This window comes from Bemisia tabaci, chromosome 7 (genome assembly GCF_918797505.1).
Source record: "Bemisia tabaci chromosome 7, PGI_BMITA_v3".
Taxonomy (NCBI): domain Eukaryota; kingdom Metazoa; phylum Arthropoda; class Insecta; order Hemiptera; family Aleyrodidae; genus Bemisia; species Bemisia tabaci.
In genome coordinates, this window is record NC_092799.1 from 36,329,754 (window position 1) to 36,350,714 (window position 20,961).

The window sequence follows — 20,961 nt, forward strand, 5'->3', positions numbered from 1 at the left end:
TTTTTTTCCTCTATTCGTGACAAAAAATGTTTCAGAGGGTAAGAAGAGCATTTCCAGAAATCTTTTTAAACAAACAAAATTTGTTGCCATGGTGAATTGGTGATCGCTCAGGTGGATTTCCGAAAAGTTTGGCAATCTAGCATCTCAGTTTTTGTTTTTGTTTTTATTGTGAAATCGTGAAATGATAACGGTGATTAAGTGATAAGAAATCAAGCTGTTCTGTTAGTTTCCCTTGCTTAAGAAACGAAAGAATCAATCTACTATAAAATTATGTTTTTCACTCTGAGTAGATGAAATTTTAGCACCGACTCCGGAACTGCTTATTTCGCGCTTACTATCGTTAGTTACCGGTGGTAAGTACATCACACGGCCCTCTCAACACTCAGGTATCAGTGCAACACAGAACCTTGACTTTTCATCCTCTCACAATATCTTGAGGCAATTGAGTCTAATCACTATAATTATAGTACGAGGAAGATGTCTTATGCAACCCTGGTTGTGGTGAATGCAGCCTAATTTCTCAGCTTATGTTTGGTGTCTGGAAAAGGTTTCCACTCCTTCCCACAAGTCGACTTTTAGCGAGTGCTAAAAATCTTGCAGGTATTATAAAATGTCATTCAAATTCTCCAGTGGTGAAATAAGGTCAGAGTCGAAAAATTAATGATGCATCTTTGCTTATTTACTGTGTGTTCTCTGAAATTAAGATGAACCAGCAGCTGCATTCATATGAGCACGTTAATCTAAGTACCTGTAAACCGTGTTTCATGATACAAATTGAGAGATGCGGGGTGGAAACCTTTGAATAAGCACTATTGCAACATGCTTATGTTACTGAAAACAGGTTCAATATGATCCAGATTAATCAGCGCATTGTACCTAAAGATTCATATGGAAAATAATGTATAAACGATATATCCTGATCCCCATCCGAATTGAAGTGTATTTTGACGGTGTAAGTTGGCAATCACATAACTCGGTTTGCGATGTCGCAGACTTTCTGTCATACTTTATTTTCCAAACAGATAACTGCTCAAAGGCAATTTTTAAAACTGCTGTGATTTTTCTTCTCTGTGTAAAGAAAATTTTGCATAAACTTCAAAGAATGACGTCAATTTGTTCTCCTTTAAAAGAATAACATAGAGGTGGAGATTTTCAGACACTGCAAACAAGATATTTGATTGCGGACTTACGCCGTCAATTTGTCTCTTTCGCACCCTTCCATCGATTTGGAGGGAGTACCGTGAAAAGTTTGATTTCTTTGGCTTTTTCAAGTGATTTTGAGTGAAAATTTATATTTAAATCTGAAAAACGTCCTATAAATTTTATTTTCTAACCTTTCAGATCATACATCACCAATCTTTTTTTTTTTAAAAAAAAATGCATGCACTGTGCCATTTTAGCAACATTAATTTTACCGAACCTAGTTTTTACCACAAAAATGAAGCTTAAAATATGTATATCTATAAATTTGACTGCTGCTCTAATCACTCATTATTTTGGTTCCCAAAAAAAAAAATTTACATTACTGATACATACCTACTTTCAGTGATCTGTCAGCCAGATATGTTCAAGATTCAAATATTTATGGAGATTTTTTGAAGGACAGGCACAGCTGTTTTAGTGATTCCACAGATCCAGAGATGCATTTTTTCAAAAATCATCAAAACTTTGACAATGCTTTTCTTCAAAAATTACCGATTGTTTTGGTCCAATACTTGGATTTTCCTGACTTTGACCCAAAGAACAAGTGAAAATAAAATCATGCAATCTGAGACGGGTAGTGAACTGGTCCTTCTCATTTGACATGGAATAAAGACTCCCTTCAGTTAATTTTCTATACCTCCCCATAACTTGTTCAATCTTACAGTTCTCACATCTTTCTTAATCTTACTTTTTTTCATTTTTACAGGCCTCTTGACCAAAAATATGAATCCCACCCCCATAGAGGTAGACGGAGGACTAATTGAGGGGGAAATACTGATAAATGATCTAAACGATGAACCCTATTACAGCTTCAAGGGGGTCCCCTATGCTCGCCCACCTACTGGATCTTTGCGCTTTCAGGTAATTTCAGTAACTAACTTTTCAGAGTTTCAACCAGATCTGGGTCTGGCTGGAATTATTTTTTAAGTTGCTCTGATTTTTATGGTCACAAAGTATGTGCATTTGTCAATTATTTATGTATGTCAACGTCCATCAATTTGTCAATTTTTAGGCCCTGAAATTTATTTTTAATCAGAATATAAGACAACTTAAATGAGATCCATATGTCTCATCCAAAAAAAAATTTCTTTCCTGTTCCAGGACAAAGATTTCTTCGAACCCTCTTGAAAAGCTCTTTTGTGCTAGGTTGAAAAATAACCTAATTTGTCATAATAAGTAGTTAGTCGCTTTTTCAACCTTGTAACAATTCAATCTATGAGTTGCACACCACATGGACAGATACATAAAAGATTCTTTTCCATCACCTAAAACTTACCATGAACAAGATTTAAAGATAGTAATTTTCTTTTGCATCATTTCAGCCTCCAAAAAGTGTCAAAGAATGGGAAGGTGTTCGTCAGTGCATAGAAGATGGAGATGCATGTTGTCAAAAATTGTTGCTCAGTGTACCCCCGCCCACTATTGCTGGATCTGAAGACTGCCTGTATTTGAATATTTACTTCCCCGTGGTAAGAGTTATTACTGTTTGCTACCAGGTAAGAATTTTGTAATATGAGCTGATGTGCTCATTTCAAGTCCCCCAAATCCCTCTGAAGTGTAAAATTAAAAATGCAAAATTTCATAACAAACTTTTAAACCATGACAGTAAATTTAGAAAGTTTCTTAATTTGGAATGATCACCATCAGTAAGTTTAAAGAAATGTTTTCTCTTCTTTTTTGCAGTCAAATCCGAGCAAATCTTTAAGACCAGTGATGGTGTTTATTCATGGTGGTGGTTTCCAGTCAGGAAGTGCAGACTCAAATATTTATGGACCTGACTTTCTGATTACCAAAGATATCGTTTTAGTTACAATCAATTATCGGCTAAATATTTTTGGTGAGTTCTTCATCAGTAGCTTCTTTATGTCGATGGTGAAACTACCAAACCACGTATTTTGAGTTTTATTGGTTTTGAGTTAGCTGCATAAATGAGTCGTAGAAGATGTCTTCCATCTGTCATCAAAATATTTTTGTTGAAGAAAATCGGGAAGTTACCCTAAAACGTAGTTAAAATATCGCATATCTCAGCGCTAATTCGTAATTCACATATCTAGTGCCACTCATTGGTTCCAGAGCCCCATCCAGGTGGCTTTAATTAGAATACCTATCACTGATGATGACATATAATGGCGTTTTTTGGGTCGCTGATTACGAATTTGAATCCAATGCGACTGTATCATTTTGTGTAAGGTGGTTTTGCATTTAAACGGCAAATTCAAGCTTTATACCGCAGTAATGATACTTTAACATGGCTGAATGCCTGGACTGATACATATTACATAACTTTTTTTGATTTATCATCTAGAGCTATTGATGGTTGTACAAGGATTTATTCTTTGATTATTGAATTTTCTTTTGACAGGGGGGGGGGGATGTTGTGTAACTTAATGCACCAGGAATTAGTATTTTCTGGTAAAATCTACCGCCTAAATTTTGTGGTTTCTTTGAGGAAAATAAATTTTCATACCAAAGAAAAACGTTTACCAAAGTTCAAGTTGTGCATACAATGTTGACAAATCAGCGTAAGAAAATTTTAATTTGAACTTCAATATGCTCGCCATGATCTATCAATTCGTGTGCTTTTAAATTTTGCTTTAAAATTAACAGGAATTTTTAAGTTTCGTAATTTAATGGCACAATTATGCTCTCAGAGTTTTTAATTACTATGAATTAAGAACAATTTCAAACTTATTTAGCCGAAACAGTGTATTTAAATAAAATTTAAATACAGTGTATTGGCTAAATAAGTCTGAAATTGGTACCAAACATGACATAGAGTCTCATATATTGGCTGAGGTCATGTGAGTAAAGCGCCACAGCACTTTATCTATCCAGCCACATTCTGATGAGTTACCTTCGTTACTGGTTTTCGGTAATATGAAGTTTTACCAATTGGCTTTCTAAACTATTTTCCGATTTTCTTCTTTTTTTCATTTGTATTTTATGAAGCTACCTACTACCATTAATTTTATTTGTTTTTTTTAGGGTTTTTAAATTTAGGAATCGAGGAATGTCCAGGGAATTTTGGTTTATTGGACCAAAGAGCAGCTTTAATTTGGGTGAAAAAGCATATTAAGAAGTTCTCTGGGGATCCTAACAATGTGACCATTTGTGGAGAAAGCGCTGGATCTGCCTCTGTCAGCTACCACTTACTCTCTCCACTCTCCAAAGGTAAACATGCAAGAAATACATACGTAGTTACCAAGAAAGGCAGTGTGAAAGTAATAAAATAAAGTATTTATTATGAGATGCTCCAATCTTGTGCGCATGTAAAACAGAATAAATACAATTTTTATCAGCATCTCTTGAAATTTTTAGCAGAACTTTTTTAAGTGTTCTTATCATAGGTACCACTTCAACCTTGTCTCTCTAAAAAAGAAAACATAATACCTAGCATTAAAGAAACGTTTTTTGACCATCTCAAGCAGAGTGAGTCATTGACTTAAAGTTGTTGATACCTACTCGTTTCTCTGCTTTTTTTCTCCGGTGCAAATCAATCATATTAATTTAGAATGCCCCGAAAATAAGCTAAACAGTTGACCCAAAATCTTTCGCAAAAACATACTGTGCAGGTTATGAAGGGATTCAGCACCAGGTATTATCATGATTTTTCACTATGATTTCTTTGAAAGGTCTCTATGTAAGACAAGTTTTAGTCAGAACTTTCAGCAATCGCACGTGTAACAATCACACAAACTTTGCGGTTGGAAAATGAACTTTTCAGTACTTTTTACTCACTTTCTATTGAAAATTTGGTAGTGTTGTTCAATGGATGATCAAGGAAAATTCAATCTTCCTGGCTAACGAGTGAACAGGTTTCTATGAGGAGTTGCAGCTGCAAGTGCATGCCTTTGGATTCCTAATTTTCTATGGAGGCTGGCAATACTAGAGCACTCGTTTTGACTTGTGAGCCAAGGCTCATCCTACAATCCCACGTAGCAGCGGTGCTGCATAAGTACAAGAGAACCTGCATAATGTTGCTCAATTGAAGACAAATTACTTTTTTAGCCCTAATTTTTTCAAAATCAGTTTTTAAAGAATTCTTAAACAATTTTCTTGCTGAGAGGGTTGTAAAGAATAGGTATTGTATTAAAACATTTTCTGTCAAGCCGGTCATAGAGACTGTTCTTTTGGTTGTTCACCCAGGATTGAAACGGTTACAGTGACTTTAATTTTAAATAGCCTATCATCATAATACTATTGTTTGATAGAGGAACTGTCCACTTGCCCTTCATGGAACTATTGGAAAGTACCAGTTACCCAAGTAATTGAGTAGAGGAGGAGGCGCTAGCATCATGGTGATCGACAGAAATTGTTGTTCAAAGCTTTTGAAATCCGCTCTTATTTTGCTTGTTTTCTTGGCCCGACAGGAAGAATCTTGCAAAAAGATGATGGCAGTAATCGTAGTAGAAAATAAAAAAATTTGGCCAGCTCTACATATCTTCATAATCCAGCTAGTATCCGTGTACAAAAAATTTAACTTAGGTTTTTATCCCACATCTGAATACTTGTTAAACATAAAAATAAACAACAGCGTCTCAAGAGTTTTTTCTCAATAAATTATGCTCTTTTTTTTACATATTGGTGTATATTGATTTTTCAGGTCTGTTTCACAAAGCAATCAAATCAAGTGGCTGTGTTTTCGATCCTTGGGCTTATATGGACCCTGAAATATCAATTGATCGAGCTTTTCGTATTGGGAAACAACTTGGATGTGTTACCAATGACGTAAAAGAACTCCATAAATTTTTGATGACTGTGCCTGACAAACAGCTTCTCAAAGTCGTTCTCACCATAATGACGCCTGAAGTAAGTTATATGTGCCCTTTATTACAGTTTAAGTATCAAGTATTCGTAAGATCCCTGAAGTATTTTAACACGGTTTCAACAGTGTTAGGTGCTAGTGCTTGACAGCATTCTTAATTTTGGAACAGGTTCTGCAACTAACAGGTAAGTATCAAATCACAAGATGATAAATATGTCAGTTTACAAGCTCTGATCTTGTAACTCTACAAAATATACCCGAAACAGAATTTCTAGTTCTCGTTCGAACATTCATAAAATTACCGCCTTTAAGTAATAAATGAGCAAGGACATGATTTGAGGATGTGACAGGCACTGGTACTGGCGCTTGACAGTCTGAGGTTTCTTGGTCACTCTTGCCAAGAGCTGCCTCAATTTCCAACATGTGAGGGGACGACGATCAGTTATCTAAGACATAAATTTTAGTCGGTCAAGAAAGAAATTCACAGTCTGTGAATCTCAAACTACTTTATAAGAAAGCCTAAAAGTCTATCCTTTTTTATTGTAATTTGTAAGTCTATGCCTCCTTGGTGTTGCTAAGCAAGAATGTTGACTCTCCATTACAGGTTTTGCAAGTTTTTCTCAAATATATTATCCTAGAATAATGCAACTTTCATACCCACTGAATTTGCTACTTCCAGATATGTACTATAGGGTCTGAAGTGCATATCTTAAAAGACCAGAAAATGTACATGCTTGGAATATTATTTTATGAAGCCTTTAGTCTAAAAAAAGACTCTCAAAATATGGTGTGAAATTCAGCAGTTTTTGCCTAACGCAGCTCTCCTTTTTTAAACTGACTTTAATCTATCCAAGTTTATGGCTGGTGGTTTCTTATGCCTTGTAGGCCCATCTGTGACATAATTTTCCTGCAAATGGTACAGTATTAGAATTAAGTTCAATCTTTTACTCCACAATTTTTTTTTTTTTTTTTTTGCATTTTCTCTCAGAAACTTTGAAGCAAAATAGCATATATGAGTACCATAACTGAGGCCTTTGCTATGAACTTAATGCGTATTTTACAACTTATGAATAGATGACTCCAAAATGTTCAAGCCTCAATTTAAAATTATGTGATAAAATAATTCTCTAATAAATTTTTCGGTTTTTCTTGCCTTTATATTTTCTTTTATCATCGTCTTTTTTTATCTTTTTGTTTTCATCTTTTTAGGACTTACACACTGGATTACCGTTTGCATTTGTCCCTTCAAAAGAAATCTGCGGATCTTATGAGGATCGATTTTTACCTTCGGATCCCAAAACTCTTCTAAAACAAGCTCCTGATGTGCCTGTACTTGTTGGTTTGAACAGTTCAGAAGGACTCCTTATTTACTTAGGTAAATTATAGGTTTCTCTGAGCTTTTACCTTCATGGGCCTGTTTGTCAAATAAAACGAAAATAAGGATAAGCGCTCATAAATAGTCTGAAATCCCTTTTTCGGCATGCAATTTGCTAAATTTACAAATTTGCTGCATCTGCAGGCTGTTTTTCTTAAGCAATGGTTACCAGATTTACCAGATTTTTGACCTAGGAAAACCCAACCTAAGTATAAAAACGAAGTCGCTAACGTTTTAATTCGTATGACATCAGGTGTTTTCAAGTGCTTGTTGCCTTCTAATTTTTTTTTTTTAACTGTACAGATTGTGCATTAAAAAGTAGATTTCAGAAATTCTTGATGAGCACATCATGATTCTTGTGCGTAGTAATTTTTTTCTTTCCTCGTGTAGAACAAGTAAACAAATACTGTCTCAGAAGGCTTTGTGCATCTAACTTGCTACAGCTCCATTGGTCATTTGTTTATATTTTTACTCTATCTAATGCTAAAATTAGATTTCATAACTGTGCTGAATTATATAGTGATTCGTTTAAATACATCTTGGAACGATGCCACCTGGTCACTGAGAACCATGCTATAATCATCATTGCAGCTTAATAAACATAAAAATGACAATGATTGGGGGAGGGGGGGGGGGGTAGTGAGAGAATTTAGATGGATCGGTCTTTTTTACCATCATGCAGATCAAAATGGCTAGTAAGGTAATGGGATCAGTAAAAACACATTAGAATATTTGTACAAGGCAGAGGAAAAACTAAATAATGTATATAACAAGGCTGAAATATCAAAACACCAGATCACTAATCCCAATTTTTACTCATACAATCATCCTCTTATCAGTTTTGCTACAACCCCACAAAAAAACACTAATTTATCACATGTATTAATTTATCATATTTTGTTTTAATGCAACGTAGTTTTTGTCTTTCTGTTTCCAAAATTTAGAAAACCCTAGAATGTTGTCCAAAGTTACCGAAAATCCGGGCCGAGTGATGGACAGTATGTTTCCCCATGACCTTAAGAGTCTGTCAAAGGATCACTCCAAAGTGGCACTCGCCAGAAGTAAAGTGAGGCAGTTTTATCTAAAGGAAGGAACTGCCCCTGAGAACATTCCTGCCCAAAAATTTGCAGATGTATGTTCATACTTCCTCATTCAGTCAATTTCAGTCTTGGATTAGTTTCTAACTTTAATTTTATTAAGTTTGATTTTAAAAATTTTACTCTGCTTCTGACGCTCATTTTTTAAAGAAATTCGTTAGTTCAATCGGACATTATTTTTTACATCCAATAAAAATGAAATCCGAGTAAATATGACTAATTGAGTGCATGAATATTCACAAAACACACGGTACACTTATTTTCCTTTAAAACATTTTTTTTTCCATCAATATAAATGAGAATAATCCATGCAAAGTGTGCAAACATTTCAAAATGATGAGTTGAAAAACGCTAACTCCGCGAGTTTAAATATTAGAGCCAAACACAGAGCGGAGTGGCGTGATGCCAGCGTGACACACGCATTGGCGCCTACAAACCTAACAGGAATACTTCACGCATTGCGCAATGCGTGAAGTATCCCTGTTAGGTTTGTAGGCGCCGATGCGCGTGTCGCGCTGGTCGCCCTAGAAAAGTTAGCCGCGGCCTGCCACGGCGCTTCAAGCAACTAGATCGCAACGTTTATGCCAAAAAAAACTATCTACAAATTAATTAAATCAAACGACACTATACAGCACTCACATCCTGTGTACACAGTTCCTTTTACTTTGGTTAATTTTTACGTCTTTCGTTTTAGCATGAAAACATCCATTTCGTCATTTTGCTCACCTACATGTTTAATTTGAACGTGTTAATGGTCTAAGTGCAAAACCACACTTCTATAGTTGTGGTATTTCAAAATTTTCGCCAAAAATAGCACATGTTTTCTCAAAAATTGCTCTCCCGAACAGTAAGGTCTTATCTTCTGTGAATGACTTCTAAAGATCCATTGTTCAATCATCATAGTGTTTCAGGGGATCGTTCTTGTCGTATAATTTACTTATAAGTAAAAATGCACTTCATGAGAAAATCAATCGAATCTGAATCAAATGAAAGTAGATTTAGTAGAGCTTTTTTCAATAATAAACTGAAAATTTGTTTCAGCGTTTGGAAGACTGATTGTCCCCTTTCTCAAGGTATGGTACACGAGATGACCAATACTGACAGAAACAAAAATAAATAAATGGAGGTAAAAAAATCAACCACGACATCCCAAAACCGCATTATGGTGCTTAGCAAGTATCTCCAAGTTTCGACCTCTTGCGCGGTCAATGTTGATCATCTCGCACATCGTGCCTAGAGAAAAGGGATAATCTGTCTCTGAAAAAAAAATTTAATTTTTTTGTGTTTGACTTGTGTTATACAGTAAGTTTACTCTCGTTTAGTTCAGGTTCGGTTAATTTTCTCATGAAATGCGTTTTAATTTATACTATCATGTATTTATCAATGTCTTTTTTTCTTCCAATGGTTCATTGTCGGAGATTTGTCGCCTGTACTAATGGGCAAGCTTGAAATGGTCCGTGATAAAAATTCATTTTTTCATTCCTACAGTTTTTTGGTGATATTACCTGGTTGCGCGGAAATTATCAATGGTTGAAGACTTGCCTGAGTTTTTCAGCCTCAAAACCGATATCTTTGTACCTGTTTGATTTTGAAAGCGATATGAGTATAATTAAACTTTTACCAGGAGTGCAAGTTCCAGATCATTCTTCAGGTATGCTTCAGGCATCTGCCGTTAAGTACCCTTTATTATTATTATAGTATTACACCTATGTCTTTACGAATCCTCTCCTTTCTGTTGATAGTTGTAATTTGCCTGTGCGAGCCTCCTTTTTTCTCTAAGTTATCTTAGCTTTGGACTGATACCAGATTCTTTTTCAAAGGCTCCGAAAAATGCAAAAATTACGCTCTCTCTGGGAGATTCTATTTGTCTATCCATTTATCAAAATTGTGTATGGATACATTTGGCTGTGTACACGGCTCTCGGTGATTGAATATTTTGCTTTGTTAGTAGTATGTTATACTTAATGTCTTTTTCTATAGGAAGATTGGCATGGTTGTATTGCCATGGCAACTAGGGAACTGCCGGAGGGCCTATGGATGCACTTTGCATCACTGAGAAAATATGTTTTTCTTGCTATGCCTTTTCGCTAGTGTAATCGTTTCTTGTACCCTCATTCCTTCAAGTGTCATCACCAAGCACAAAAATGTCATTCTTTCACTAAAAGCTTTTATCACAAATAATCAAAAATATTATTTTTACTCTTTTTTTCCTTTTTGACAGGTTCATGTCATGGTGATGATCTCCTCTTTCTTTTTAACTTTCGTGTTTTAAGCGATGGTATGTTGGAATCAGATGCTTGCAAGCAAGTAGTGGAAAATATGACCACGGTTTGGACAAATTTTGCCAAATTTGGGTAAGGTCTTGTCCTTCTCAACTATTTTATGTCTTTAGTTTTTATGCTTCAGAGTACTTTTTTTCAAATTATGAAACACTGTTACAATCAGTTCAGGCTTGTTTTATTGCTAGAAAAGTGATTGTTAATTTTACCGGAAACTGTTTAAGATCGTTCAAGAATGGTACCTCTTGTTTTTCAAAAGTAAACTGACAAACTTTTTATTGGGAAAAAACATGTCTCCCAAAAGAAACAAAAACAGAGATATTCTTAAAAATGAAGTAGAAAACATTTACTTCATACCATTCACTGACTGCCGGGTATTCATCACAAACACCGTTAGGTGCAGCTCAATTCGTTGCTTCTTAGACAGAGAAACAAAGCCCCATTCCAAAGTTTTAAAATTGGCCCAAATAATTCAATTTTTTACAAGAATATGATTGTGAGTTTTATGTCCACAAAATGTCTGAATTTTGCATTGAATAAGAAGAAAAAGTAGTGAAATTTTTTGTCCAAAACTTCCTGTAATTTCCTAGTAATAATACAATTCGAGAGTGGAAATTTTGCAACGTTAAAATCTAGTCACATGTTTTCACCCGGGAATGACGAATTGCAGTCTGTACCAATATTTAAGTCCTTCTGTACCTATTACTTGAGGTTTTTAAAATGCTGATTTTGGTTTGGATATCCAAGATGGAAATTTTAAATCACGGCAAATCACATTGGGGATGATGTCTGATATTGGAAGGGAGGTTTTTGTTAATTGTTGAAGTACGTTTTGAAAATTTTTAATTTTTTAAGTCTCAACAACTTTTCATGCTTCTGCAAGTGTGAATAAAATATAAAAAGAAGAGGTATAAAGTGCTGCAGTCACTCAGTGACTTGATTCATTTTTCGCTCCGAAAAGGGTGAAGCTAAAATAAAATTCTCCTCTTTGTTTTTGAACAGTGTTTTGTAGTTTCTTAGCAAAAACTTGTTCAAACACTTATAAATCATGCCAAAAGTTAATGCAAAAACTGAAAAATCATCTGTCAATCAACCGCTCTGAAACTATTTTTCACCTCTAATCACATCAAAATCAGAGCTGACCTTTTCCGAGCCTCTCCTTGTTAGTAGTTTACATTTATGATTGAAATTTATCATACATTTCAGATATCTGAAAATTATAAATAGCAATAAAATTGGTGGTGATTGTGGATTTAAATCTTTGTTTTAGGAATCCAAAAGGCCATCTGAAAGTTGATTGGAAACCTCTCTCCTTGGGTCGGCCAGTTCACTGTAAAATTGGACAAAAACTGGAAACTCAACCTGGTTTAATCTATGAAGACAGGATCAAATTTTGGAGCGATCTTCAGCTGTCCATGTTAAGTCAAAGCAAGCTGTAAGATGGATTGATAACTGCTATTTTCTTTTGAAAGGTGCATTCCTGAGTTTTTAATAGGTCTCTGGTGTCGTTTAATAGGGAATTTCTCTATTTTTAACATTTTTTTATATGCTTCATTTAATCATTTTTTATTTTTATAGACTTTTTTTACTCATGGTTAGGGTTACAGGAAATGCAGAATTGGCATTTTGCATTAAATTAGGAGAGCTTCCTAATGTTTAGGAAACAAAAAATTCTCCGAATTTTCTAGTTTATTTTGACAAGATTTTTAATATTTTTAATACTTTTTTTCTTGATTCATTTCAAATATCTCTAGCTTTTCAGGAAAAAACACTCAAATCTCTTTTGCAAAGTTACTTACTATATGTGTGTTCTTTATCATTTTTGGGGAGAAAATTCCTAAAATTTAGGAAAATTTGGATGCTTTTGCCAGGGGTTTATCGAAAATATGAAAGACTATTTTTTTCTGCATTCCTATCCTACAGCCTGATTGTTGAAATTTTTTATGTGTCGGGACGACATAGATGAAAAAGGTTAAAAGGCGGAGCGTGATTGGTAGGCTATGTCTTAGAGCTGCTTTGTCGTGCCTTTGTCAGGTGTAATGGATGACATACTGTCGGAAACTTAAGGGGTGCCGTTAGCTTGTAATGAGTTCAACTCGACAGAGGCACAACCAAGCAGCAATGAGACATAACTGACCAATAACGCTCCGCCTTTTAACCTATGTCATCTATGTCATCCCGACAAACAAAAAATTTCAACAGTCAGGCTGCAAGCCCTCATTCACCTCAGATATATTACATCCTACTTCTTACATTATGTCACAGATCACTGCAATTTGGATATCTGTCATTAAAAATGCTTCAACGAACCATCATTTAGAGTTAGAATCAAGACACAAAGTAAATGTTTCCCCCAAAATGTCCAAAATGTAATTAACGTATCAAAAATTTCAAAATTAAACTCATTGGTGAGAAATTATCGTTTTCGGTATTCGTCAATTTAAACTCTCTGCATACTAAAAAACAAAAGTTTGCTTGATTCAAATAGAGCTATAAACTAATTTTAATGTATCTCAAGATAAAATGACTTACCAAAATACAGTATGCTGGATGTTTTGTTTCAAGTTTTAAATTACCATGTATCATTATGTAGAGAAGAAAGGAAATTTGTGTTAAACCAAACTCATTATATTTTCTAAACTCACAAGTTTTTTTTTCCAATGAGCGATTTGATCAAGAACTATTTTGGTTTTTTTTTCCACAAGCGATATGTTTAAATGGGCTGATCTTAGTATAGACTATGAGTACTGTTCTTCATGTATGAATTGATTTCGGAAATGTTCAATTCGTTTTAAAAATTTTGTACATCATTTTGTTGCGGAAACATATGTTTTGGTACTTCTATTCTTTTCCTGTGCAGTGATCAAATTAAGTGCACAATGCACATTTATATATAATGGGGGAAAAAGCTCTAAATCTTTTGGAATTTTTTTTCAATTTGGAAAGACAGACTTGCTGTCATTGTCAAATACAAAGTAAAAGAACTGGACATTATCTGTGATAATTAGTCATAAGGATACTCTTATATTTTGCAAACCAATTTTCTTCGTTAGTAAAATGCAGGGAAATTTGGACTGTCTTCCAATTTTAGAAAAGAGTAGACAACTCATCACATCTTGTACCTGATAATATTTTTAGATTTTTCAAGAACCGGGCTTAAAAACCAGAGATTTCTTTTGGAGATTTTTCCTTAGATTTAGTTTATATGTATACAGCTAAGTTACATTGTTACAAGTTTTTAGGGTATTAAATATGTTTTAAAATGTTGATGCGTCTACAGCTTGGTTTCCACACATGTTCCCTCAAATTCAGTCAACCTTCCCCCATTTTTAGCCCCCAATTCATGATTGCATCCTTCTGAAGATTACAAAAAAACACCCCTTTCCTGAAAAAATTAGATTTTTTTCAATGCTAAAGCGCTGCGCTTTGCACAAGATTTTCCCTTTTTTTACAGGGGCTCCCCCAGCACACAACAAGGGCAATCACATGGTGGGGAAGTATCTGCACTCCGGGCAAGCAGAGTGTAAGACACATTTACCTATTTGATACTCCGTTCGTGACTAATGTAGATAAGAAAGTTCATGAAAAAATATATTATTTTTCCTGCAGAATCTTTACAACACCTGATAGCTCATAGGATACTTTGCGTTTTTTGAAAAAATATATTATTTTTCCTGCAGAATCTTTACAACACCTGATAGCTCATAGGATACTTTGCGTTTTTACTCTTTACATACAAAAGATAATGGAGTATTTACCGTCTTTTATTTTTAATGGAAAATCTATTTGCTTTTTGGACTTGAGTTGATTAAAATCAGTAAGATTTTGTTCATATCAAGTAGAAAATATATCATCCTTTACAACCTTCCGTGTTGGTTTGTTGTTCTATATTTTTGGTAATTTTTCACTAAAATGTAAGATGATAAATGGCATTTTTTCGTTATACCTATATTTTTCTGGTAATATGTTCTGCATAAATTTAACTGCAAGTAGTGAATGTGACCGAAACTAAAGTTAAGACCAGTCATAATTCTGCTAAGATAGTTTCATTGTCATTGGGACACCTGATAAAAAAATCAAGTCAACAGTAGTAAACCATGAAATACTAATATAATTGAAAAAATAAATAACAATTTTTGGGGAATAAATTACAAAAGTAAAACTTACATATGAAAAAACATGTTTCAATCCTCGGCGTGTAATACTAAATACATTCACTGTTGATTTCATGTGAAGCCATGAAACTACTTTTAAAGTGCGCTACTTCTGAAAATGACTCTTCGGCTAAAATAAAACAATCCTGTCTTTTAACACCTGCCTGGTGGTTAAAATGTTTACCGACACTTATTTTTCACATTTGCAATGGCGCTGACATGATGGTAAAGACTGCGGACATAGAATTTGCTGCTGCTAGTCCTATCATATGATGAATTATCATTTACAAACCAACCATTCATTTGGTTTTTTGTATGCTCATGTATATCAAACAAATAAAATTGCTAAAATAAATGCCTGAGCAAATTTAGTAACCACCATGGTTTTATATCAATGTACTTAAAGAATGCAGAATGCGTAATTCAAAAATGAAGAAGAGGGAAAAAATGATTGGTTGAGAATAAAATGGTAAATTGTAAAATTTTTTAAAAAGTAATAACTTTAAAACTCTGTGGCACTCAATATAGCGAAATTCTTTTAAAATACTCAGAAGAATAGAAATCTAAAATAATATCGTTTGAAATTAGGTAAAGTAAGTCAGAGTTAGGGTTACCACTAGCCAGGTGAACTTATCACTCTCGAAAATAAAGTGGGTGACCGGTGTCAATGTAAAGAAACTTCAATACATACATTTATTTTTTAAGCCGGACAGCTACTTCTTTCTCGATCTCAACATCTTCATTTCTCAATTATCGCTTCAGTTTCAAAGTGAGAAATTTTGAAACATTTCCTACCCTTTGAGTCAATATTTTGCAGGAAGATCGATTTCTTATGATCAGATATAATTTAAACAATACACAATACTTTTTCCTAAGTGTCAGATCCTATTTCAATACTCACACCTCCCTAAAGAAAACATGGAAAAGTTGGTGTTCAAATGGGAACCCTTAGCATTAAATTGACCCACAAAAAAGGGCAGACTCAGTAATTAACAACTGAGACAACAATACCTGACAGCAATGGCCAGAATAAAATCAAAGAAACACCAATAAAATAGAGGGGGAAAAGTAGGTAAGAGATGATACAAAGGCAATTACAAAACCCAGAAGTAAAGGAAGAACACAAAGACTGCAATACATCCTGCTGCAACTTTAACATACACGGACTTCATGTTCAAATAGGTTGCATCCTTTTTATACTTCTGAGAGAGAATTGACAGGTGTTGAGCTTTGGAGTCGAGATCTGTAAAACAAAAAATTACTCACATGAGAAGCAGTTTTTTAAAGAAATTTCACAGGAGAGATTATGGTGCCATGGTTTTAAAAGGGTAATCCGGTTATTTTCCACAGAAAGCAATCTTCATGTTAAATTTTGTTGAAGATAAATGGCACTATTAAATGACCGTCTAAATAGTATGTAATCTAAAATAGTATCTTAATGGACCACCAGCTATTGAATTATATTCTATATTTCTACAATATGGATAGGTCTTAATTGATTCATTAAGTTCTTGTGATTTAAAAATACTCTTAAATATTTGAGCACTTGATTTCCTTACAATATGTAGATGGAAGCATGCGCAATTTTTTGGTTCATAACAGTTTGATTTTACAAATCGTCACCCTCCAACCTCAGTATCACAAGCACCATTTAGGCTCACACACTACCTTGCCAAACTTCTCAAATTTGTCGATTTTTTTCCCGAGAACCAAATGAACGGAATCACTTGAAGATTTCATTTATTCATTTCACTAAACACATTTTTTTTAAAATTTTGTTTAATTTTACCTGATATTTTTTTTATTATAAATATTAATCCGTAAAATTTTCATGCAAGTAGATGCTCAAGTTTTAAAGAAACATTGAAACAATATTGAGATGTCCAGTGATATTACATCAAAACGTAAATGGCAGTTGAGATACTTAGGTCGGAGGTTAACAAAATATTCAGAAAACCACCCTATCTTATCTGGTAACACCCATACCAGTGGCGTAACTACCGTACCTGCCACCACCGCCGGGCGGGGGCGCAGCGATGCGAGGGGCGCAAAATTTTCAGAAAAGAGAACAGGAAAAAGAAGGAGGAAAAGAAAAAGAAAAAAAAAGAAAAGAAAGAAGGAAGAGAGGGAGAGAGAGAGGCAGAAAAGATGAAGAAAAGGGAAAGCAAGGAGAACTTTTCATACGTTTTTGGGGCTTGAATTTCCTCTTCACTTTTCTTTCTATTCTCATAGCAATACCTCGATTTTCTTCCATTTATTCAGATTTGAATGACTAGACAGGCATGGGGAGGGGGGTGCACCGCTCAAAACTTTTGATATAAAAGGGCGCAGCCTTAGATCGGCAGGGGTGCACGAAGATTTCTAGTTACGCCACTGACCCATACTTTATTGTACTTGTTTTCAGGAGTATATTTAAGTATTCAGCGGCAGCTAGAGAGGATGCATATTGAAAAAAATACTGACCTGCAAGAACAGTTCCACGTTGTAAAACTTCATCAATATTCTGGACCATTATTCTTTGCACATCTTGCAGCTCTGTATTGAGAGAATTTAAATTTCTTCTCACTCTAGAATCTGTGAAAGTTTTTCTTGCCTTTTGAATGTACGTGTCTAAAAAATTTAAGGAGAAGAAAATGTGTTAACGGTAGTTGAGAGGATTAAAAATATTATCAGTAAACCGATAGGAATGGATTTGGTGCACGCATTTTTCTTTTGAATTAATTTTCTAAAAATATGAAGTGAACTTAGCTCCAAGGAATTTATCAGGTTTTCCTTAATCCTGAATGGCAATGATTCCCCCATTTGACAGGGAAATGTGTAAAGGTGCTTTGTTATTTCATTTGTCATCTTAAGATTGGCTTCTGCTTCCCTTAGAAATGATTTTAACTTTTTAATTGACTGATGGTTTTTTTATGAATTTAACGAGAGAAAACTAAGCTAAAACCCTGCAAAAATTCCTTACGCCTTATTTTTTTTCTCTCTCTCTCTAAAATAATTTTACCTAGTCCTTCGGTTTCACAGAGCGGAAAACATTACTTTCCGAAGACAAAAATGATTACAAAGACAAAAACTTACGAATACTTAGCATCACAAAGATATTCTGTTGAGAGGTTAGACTTACCAAACTCGATAAATGTGTAGGGCCTAGTGACTGAGCTGACTCTTTTTCCATAAATTGATAAGAATTCTTGAGCAATGTCTTCCAAGTAGGAGAAAGCTAGACGCTTGGAGAAGTTATGTTCACATAATACCAAAAATACTACATCTCGTTCGATGAGATAGCTGAAATAAGGCAGAAGTAACTTGTGAATGAATTAGAAAAGTTAAACATGGGGTAAAAGATAGTAATGAATGGAAAAGTGGTTGCTGATTTAATTGCAAAGGACCCCGCACACTCCTTATGGGAAAGTGCACCAAAATCGATTTTAATTTCTTTATGGCATTCAATTCCTCTCAAGATGCTGATCAAAAGTCATCATTGCGCCAACTTTCTACGAAGCACCGTTTTCACAGAATACGCCCGGAAAGTTTCAATTATTTGGCGATAAAGAGTCAAAAAGAAGGGATAAGAAGAGTCGACAAAGAAGGCTTTCCAGAACAGGCCTGATGTGAATAAGACTTTCCTGTTCTTACGCTCCTCATGAGACTGATTGGAATGGTCAAGCAAAAAGACAGGTGGAATCCGAGATAAGACTGCCGCTCGATGCTGGAGTTTCCCTGATTTCCTTGTTGTCACACAGCCGACCGTTCACTGGAGTGCTGAAATGAGGAATCTTTCTGACTCTTTATCACCGAATGAATGAAACTTTCCAGGCATATTAACAGTGCATTGTAGAAATTTGGCACAATGATGACTCTTGATCAGCATATTGAGAGGAATTGAGTGCAATAAAACAATTAAAAATCGATCGTGGTGCACTTTCCTATACAAAGTGTGGGGGGTCCTTTAATGGCCTTGAATTTCCAAGTTCCTATGATAGAATTATGATTCTAGAAAGTAAAGTACCTTCGAGCGATAAAGTCTGTCTGAGATTGGGTGCCTGAGGAGGAAAAAAAAAGGTTCAATTAAGCGATAAGAGCGACACCAAGAGAATGAGAGAGGGAGGGTTGGCAATGGGTGCAGAATATATTGTGTTAACGCACTATAAGTGCTGGCTTAAAGTGCATGATGAACCTCCTCCTTTTTCTTTTTCTTTCAACTTTCAAATAGCCTGCTGACTAATCCCGTTCCTTTTTCCGTGCCATTTTTTCTCTGTAGAGTGTTTTATAGCCTGACTGCTTCGGCATACTCTGAGTTCCTTTTAACCTGCATTTCTGTGATAAAAATTGTATCAGTCTGTTGAAGGCTTCAGTTTGTTGGTTCTTTTACAACTTTAACAAAGCCTGCTGGCCAGTACTGTCCCTGTTTCCAAGACGTTTTCCTCTCATCTGAGTCTCAAAAACCCCTTGTAGTCCAGTCATTCTAGCCAAAAAAAGGGCCTAACCTCGGACAAATTAGCACAAACTTCTCTTGTGTTTTAAAGCGCTCCAAAACATATCTAGAGCCTCCCAAAAAAGTTTACCATTAGCCCCCCTCGGGAACACAGTCAAAATTGCTTATAACAAAATGGCGGCCGTCTGAAATAACGCATAAATTGATTGTTGACTTCGTCACCGTTTTCCCGATTTTGCGTGATTCTAATGCATCCAGTGAAAAAAATCATTCTCATTGCTCAATCATTGCTCCTATCTTCAACTCTAAACAGTCTACCCTTTCTCCAGTTGCTCAGTACATCTCCTATACTTACCCTCATTTTAAATGGTAATTTTTTATTAAAACCCATCTATTCAAAATTTTCTAAATTACAAAATGTAAACTTATTGTACTCCCTAATCCCCTTGAAAGATTATACCATTTGTGTTTCCAATTTCTTGTAGTCTTTACATTATTCCCTACCATTAATTCAATTTCATCCACATTAAGTGGTACCTTCATTTTTATGAATATATGAAATTGGCTGAGTGAACTGAATCACGTTTCTCTAGAATAGAATGATGATATAACTTACTGAAACAAGTAAGGGCCAGTCTCGATTGTGCATTGAGTGGGACTTCTGTCGTTCAGCCGCCGAAAAAGCATTTTCGCCTGATTTTGGTAGTCCAGTATATTTTTTCCTTTCTGAAATAAATTAGAGAAAATAGAGTATTTAAATTTTGGAAATGTTTGGTGCACAGGTTTTTTCTTGATGTTAAGATAAGAAGGAAAAGTGTTTAAACACTCAACGTGAAGTCAAACCTCAAAACTGAAAAAAACAATTTGATGTAAGATTCTCACCACACTTCATGAGAGATACTGAGCGACTCTTTTTCAGAAACATTAAAATAAGAGAAACCTATGACATGCATATTGCACGCATTACACTTTTTATTAAATCCATGGTGATGCAATATGTTCAGATTGCAACAGGAAATTTTGGAACCCTCTCATCAGAAAGATTAGTGAATCTGATACTGCTAATGAGATCCTGTAAATACAGAAATTAAAGAAGAGTAAAAATGTACTGAAAATGAATTCGAGAAGAACACTGATATTCCTTCTAGGAGTTTCCAGATAGTTAACAAAATATGTCATACCTGTTCGTCATCCTGAATGGTGGCAGCTAGTGGAAGACCATCTTGTAAGCGTGCTATTAATGTCATTAACACCATGATGAATTGGAGAAAGTCAGCTCAATGAAGAATCCACGAAATGCTTGAGAGAAAGAGATGTACTGCAATAAAAACTAATGTTGCGTTTGAATGGTTGGCGAGTTGAAGGAGATAATCTACCGCAAATCATTTGCCTCCAGGAGAACGAAAATGAGTTGGTTTATTTCACCACATGCAAAAAGTCAGCAGTACTTAGAGTAATTCAAATGGCATCAAGAATACAAAATATAAAATAACCACAATAAATTACCTGAAGCTAACACAACATTCACTATTCCCTGTACTTATTGTAATCACTTCGCTAGTTGTTGAATTTCTAATAAACCTAACCTAACTTTCTGACGTAAACTTACAACTTGTCAAACAGCTGATTTTGACACGTCAGACGAAAATTTGGACC

The 20,961-nt window shown here is 34.9% G+C and overlaps 2 protein-coding genes across 4 annotated transcripts; one reads left to right on the plus strand and one right to left on the minus strand.

Annotated features, from left to right (window-relative positions):
- The first annotated feature begins 124 nt into the window (after positions 1–124).
- LOC109032061 (carboxylic ester hydrolase) lies at positions 125–13,986 on the plus strand. 3 transcript variants are annotated; one of them, XM_019043982.2, is made up of 11 exons: positions 125–386; positions 1,910–2,064; positions 2,526–2,672; positions 2,887–3,040; positions 4,189–4,374; positions 5,807–6,012; positions 7,178–7,343; positions 8,288–8,475; positions 9,929–10,091; positions 10,662–10,794; positions 11,990–13,986. In XM_019043982.2, the coding sequence occupies exons 2-11, from the start codon at positions 1,927–1,929 to the stop codon at positions 12,156–12,158; spliced, it is 1,650 nt and encodes a 549-aa protein (XP_018899527.2). In that variant the 5' UTR covers positions 125–386; positions 1,910–1,926; the 3' UTR covers positions 12,159–13,986. The 3 variants fall into 3 exon arrangements, with proteins under 3 accessions (XP_018899527.2, XP_018899526.2, XP_018899525.2); XM_019043981.2 differs by having other exon boundaries at positions 125–353; XM_019043980.2 differs by lacking the exon at positions 125–386 and adding an exon at positions 396–600.
- Positions 13,987–14,810: 824 nt separating this feature from the next.
- Sec22 (vesicle-trafficking protein SEC22) lies at positions 14,811–20,951 on the minus strand. The gene is made up of 6 exons (XM_019043986.2): positions 20,812–20,951; positions 20,487–20,623; positions 19,922–20,031; positions 17,995–18,155; positions 17,337–17,483; positions 14,811–16,116 (listed from the first exon to the last, which is right to left on the minus strand). The coding sequence occupies exons 2-6, from the start codon at positions 20,559–20,561 to the stop codon at positions 15,968–15,970; spliced, it is 642 nt and encodes a 213-aa protein (XP_018899531.1). The 5' UTR covers positions 20,562–20,623; positions 20,812–20,951; the 3' UTR covers positions 14,811–15,967.
- Between the last annotated feature and the right edge of the window lie 10 nt (positions 20,952–20,961).

Bases quoted from the DNA above. Each gene is read 5' to 3' on its own strand.
- LOC109032061 (XM_019043980.2), top strand. From the start codon at position 528: ATGTTTGGTGTCTGGAAAAGGTTTCCACTCCTTCCCACAAGTCGACTT. The intron at 2,065-2,525 runs GTAATTTCAGTA...GCATCATTTCAG, and splicing joins CTGGATCTTTGCGCTTTCAG to CCTCCAAAAAGTGTCAAAGA. The intron at 10,092-10,661 runs GTATGCTTCAGG...CCTTTTTGACAG, and splicing joins AGTTCCAGATCATTCTTCAG to GTTCATGTCATGGTGATGAT.
- Sec22 (XM_019043986.2), bottom strand. From the start codon at position 20,561: ATGGTGTTAATGACATTAATAGCACGCTTACAAGATGGTCTTCCACTA. The intron at 17,484-17,994 runs GTAAGTCTAACC...TAAATTTTTTAG, and splicing joins CTACACATTTATCGAGTTTG to ACACGTACATTCAAAAGGCA. The intron at 16,117-17,336 runs GTCAGTATTTTT...TTTGTTTTACAG, and splicing joins ACGTGGAACTGTTCTTGCAG to ATCTCGACTCCAAAGCTCAA.